Genomic DNA, 4,382 nt, shown 5'->3' on the forward strand with positions numbered 1-4,382 from the left:
AATCAAAGGAGAGCTGCGGTCCTCGGTTGGGCAGGTAAAGTCTAAGCATGCTGGCGCTTGACCTGCGCAGGATGGATTTTCCCGTCCCGCTCCCGCAAAAATATCTGTTATTTTCTCCAGCTCCTGCCCGCAAACGATCAAGTTTCGTCCCGCTACCGCCTGCAAAATCCCGCGGGTAAAGTAGCCTATACGGTTTTTAGTTTTTTAAATGCATTGCATATTCTGCCTGCTACTCTGTTAATTTTTCAATTGCTCCCCTGTTGAATATAAATTTAAAAAAGAAAATGTTTCGTTTTATTTGTTTAATTAAATGGATGAAAGGAACGAACAAGGAACTCGTAGAACATAGAAATAAAGTAAAAATGAAAATAAAAAAAATATATCTAATGATAGGCCTAATAATAATAAACCTGGATTTATTTCATGTTCAAAGGAAAATTAGTCTATACTGCTTGTATGCCTTCTTTTCTTTAAACATTAAACAACAACAACAACAAAATAATTTTCCTCAATAACAAAATATACCAATTTTAAATATTTAGCTAAATAAATAATTAAAAATAAACGGAATTTAAAAAAAAATTGAATGTAGTCCGTGCAGGAGTAGCATGTCGTTCATTGATGAGGGCTTCAGATTAATCCGTCTCTGCCTACTTATGCGCCCTCTCCAATGGTGATACTTTTAGTAGGCTAATTTTATTTTGCTAGATATTTCCACTTAGCGGGAGTCCCGCAAATAACTTCATTTTCCCGCAACCCGCATACAATAATATCTTGCCGCCTGAGTCTGCATTCACCAATCAAATATTGTGCCGCGACGCACTCAGTTGCGCTGGGTCCCGCGGTACTCCCGCACGAATGCTGGTCTCTACTTGAGTGTCGAATGCACATCCACCAACGGCTAGAAAGAATAGGCCCTTTTTGCGCTGCGTCATCCGGCCCTGAAGGCGGTGCATTGTCATTGAGACTTGACTGAGTTCACAGCTGAGCGGACATTTCACTTAAGCGGCTGGCTTCAGAGTCACACTTGCGTATGATGTACTGCTGGAATTCGTGATTGGTTGACAGCAAATTTCACATATTAAACGGAACGATAAAATAAAGTTATTAACCGGTTAATGTCCATTTCAAATTTTCGATTCTTGCTCGGAACTTAAAAATTCTTCAACGCTATGAGGAGACCTTTGACGTTAACGTTCTTCCATCTGGTCTCATCATCCACCCTGATGCTCCACACCTTGGTGCAGATGGCAAAGTGGTGGACCCAAATGAAGAACCTCTCTGTGGCCTGGTAGAGGTTAAGTGCCCTGATGTGAAAGAAATCGGAGAGGCATCCCACATTGAGTTTATTGGGGATAATGCAAAACTGAGAAAGAAACACACAATTGGCATTCCACGGTCAGCTGATGGTTACTGGCTTAGTTAACCTGGTGTGATCTTGTGACAAGTACAAGAGGTGACTTCCATGTGGAGAGGGTATGGAGAGATGATGAGCTGATCACAGAGATCACAGCTAAAGTTGTTGAATTCTACTTTGGCATGTACATAATTTTTTTGCTAGGAAGAAAATAGGCATGAAAAATTTACCAACAAATGATGTTCCTGTTCTATAGTGAATGTAGTTCTATAGTGTTCTATTACAAGAAAAAACAGCTACCCCAATAAGTCATGCTTCAATTAATTATATTTTATTGTTATTTATGATATATTGTTGCAACATACCTACCCCAAACTGGAAAGATATGTCAGGAGGGGTTGGTGATTTCTGATGTGTTCAGAATCTGAAACGATCTTGCAGATCATAAGTAAAAGTAAAGAGTTAGATTTTTATAAAAACAATTCCTGACTTAAATGTTCCCCATAAAATCTAAGCATTAAATTCAGCAAAAATGCTGATGTCACTAGCATGTGTGTAGATGTTGCTGATGCCACTAGAAGGTGAGGAGGAGCATGATGTCACTAGCAGGTGTGTGGAAGATGCTGATGCCACTAGCAGGTGTGTAGATGATGCTGATGTCACTAGCATGTGTGTAGATGATGCTGATGTCACTAGCAGGTGTGTAGATGATGCTGATGTCACTAGCATGTGTGTAGATGATGCTGATGTCACTAGCATGTGTGTAGATGATGCTGATGTCACTAGCAGGTGTGTAGATGATGCTGATGCCACTAGCATGTGTGTAGATGATGCTGATGCCACTAGCATGTGTGTAGATGATGCTGATGTCACTAGCAGGTGTGTAGATGATGCTGATGTCACTAGCAGGTGTGTAGATGATGCTGATGTCACTAGCAGGTGTGTAGATGATGCTGATGTCACTAGCAGGTGTGTAGATGTTCCTGATGTCACTAGCAGGTGTGTAGGTGTTCCTGATGTCACTAGCATGTGTGTAGATGATGCTGATGTCACTAGCATGTGTGTAGATGATGCTGATGTCACTAGCAGGTGTGTAGATGATGCTGATGTCACTAGCAGGTGTGTAGATGATGCTGATGTCACTAGCAGGTGTGTAGATGATGCTGATGTCACTAGCATGTGTGTAGATGATGCTGATGTCACTAGCAGGTGTGTAGATGATGCTGATGTCACTAGCAGGTGTGTAGATGTTCCTGATGTCACTAGCAGGTGTGTAGATGATGCTGATGTCACTAGCAGGTGTGTAGATGATGCTGATGTCACTAGAAGGTGAGTAGATGATGCAGATGTCACTAGAAGGTGAGGAGGAGCATGATGTCACTAGCAGGTGTGTAGATGATGCCGATGTCACCAGCAGGTGTGTAGATGATGCTGATGTCACTAGGTGTCTTTTCCAGCTCCTTTATTTTTCCCATGCCTCAGCAAGAGCACTTAATTAACATAAAGCAAACAACAATGCAACACATGCATTATTTGGTGTTAAACATAACACTTTAATAAAAACAACTCATTAATTTGGAAAGTTACTATCACATTTATGCAATAATATACCAGTTACAATCAAATTATCAATTACAATCAAGTCATCAATTCAAAGTTAAATAACCTACAAACCATTATAAAATAATTTATATTCTGCTTGTACAACAGATGTTTGTTCAACTGCTCGTATTTCCTACATTGTTGTGGATTTTATTGATAACTTTAAATGTCTTTTTAAATTCTGTGTGACTTAAGCCAGAAAGAGAGCAGTATAAAAGGGTGATGGCAAAAGAATAAAAACACCGCTTCACTAACCTGCTCGACTGTTAGCATAACTGCTACCATGTGCTACATTAAATGTTTAACGTTACATCTAACAATACAAATAAAACATATATTATATATATTAAACTATATTTGATTAATGTCTATAGTTGCCGATAAGCTTTTAATATAAGCTATTGTTTTAGTTAACACATTGCACTCACCTGGGACTGGACGGCTGTTGTAATCGTGCTCCTGCACCATCTCCACATTTACTGCTCTGCACCACAAACATCCCGTTTTGACGCGTGATTTAACGTCTCCGCAACTTTTCCACGCAAACCTGGAAGGCACAGCCCACGGTGCGAGATCGACCGTACTCCGGTTGGACACGGACCTCATCCTCCGTGAAGTGCTTAGCACACACTAAAGTACCTTTCCTCACAGTAATTGTCGCCTCCTCCTCTTGCCGTATAGTCAAAATTCAACGTTTTTTTTTTCGTCTGTGGGAAAACTGTATGAAATGATAAATAGTTTTTTTTTTTTATTATTAGAACACAAAGGCATACTATACACATCTGAATACTTTTGGTCTCCCCATTTTTCGGCAAGCGAATGAACGTTATAGAGCTTTCACTGGAAAATAACTTGAGATCTGGATTCAGAGCGAGTTCGCTAAACATTTGATTCAGCTCTGGACTCCGGAGTGCGTTTCACGAATCATTTGATCGGGGTTTCAGAGTTCGCAAAACGAAAATTGTTTCTATCATACTAGATCAAGTTTTATTAAAGAGAAAAGAGGTTTAGAGACAAATTTTTGAAACAGAATAGGATGAGTTTAAATGCCTTTGTTAATTTTGTGTGACTAAGCCAGAAAGAGAGCAGTATAAAAGCGAGATGGCAAAAATTGTTAAAACACTGCTTCACTAACCTGCTCCACTGTTAGCATAACTGCTACCATGTGCTACATTAAATGTATAATGTATAATATTTGATACATCTAACAATACAAATAAAACATACTTTATTTGATTAATGTCTATAGTTGCCGAAGCTTTTAATATAAGTTAGGGGAGAGCAGGGGCGAAAGTACCATTTTTTCAGAAAAACTCTTTGTAAGAGATGATGCAAGACGTTCAACACGGAAACCGTAGCAAAACGTTGCGCACCGTTTTGAACTTGAACATGCCCAGGCCTTTCGAGCGGCCTTTTGATTTTT

The 4,382-nt window shown here is 39.5% G+C and overlaps 1 protein-coding gene across 9 annotated transcripts; it reads left to right on the top strand.

The window, feature by feature from the left end:
* Positions 1-1,921: 1,921 nt before the first annotated feature.
* On the top strand, positions 1,922-2,948 carry LOC127965493 (germ cell nuclear acidic protein-like). Of its 9 annotated transcripts, none has more exons than XM_052566307.1 (4): positions 1,922-2,146; positions 2,237-2,326; positions 2,447-2,566; positions 2,802-2,948. In XM_052566307.1, exons 1-4 carry the CDS (start codon positions 1,926-1,928, stop codon positions 2,854-2,856), a joined length of 486 nt encoding a protein of 161 aa, XP_052422267.1. In that variant the 5' UTR covers positions 1,922-1,925; the 3' UTR covers positions 2,857-2,948. The 9 variants fall into 9 exon arrangements, with proteins under 9 accessions (XP_052422267.1, XP_052422269.1, XP_052422268.1 ...); XM_052566309.1 differs by having other exon boundaries at positions 2,237-2,296; XM_052566308.1 differs by having other exon boundaries at positions 1,922-2,116.
* The last annotated feature ends 1,434 nt before the right edge of the window (positions 2,949-4,382 follow it).

This window comes from Carassius gibelio, chromosome B9 (genome assembly GCF_023724105.1).
Source record: "Carassius gibelio isolate Cgi1373 ecotype wild population from Czech Republic chromosome B9, carGib1.2-hapl.c, whole genome shotgun sequence".
Lineage (NCBI taxonomy): Eukaryota > Metazoa > Chordata > Actinopteri > Cypriniformes > Cyprinidae > Carassius > Carassius gibelio.

Coding starts and splice junctions, on each gene's coding strand:
- LOC127965493 (XM_052566307.1), top strand. CDS start 1,926: ATGCCACTAGAAGGTGAGGAGGAGCATGATGTCACTAGCAGGTGTGTG. Junction 2,327..2,446: donor GATGCTGATGTCACTAGCAG/GTGTGTAGATGT, acceptor TGTCACTAGCAG/GTGTGTAGATGATGCTGATG. Junction 2,567..2,801: donor GATGCTGATGTCACTAGCAG/GTGTGTAGATGA, acceptor TGATGTCACTAG/GTGTCTTTTCCAGCTCCTTT.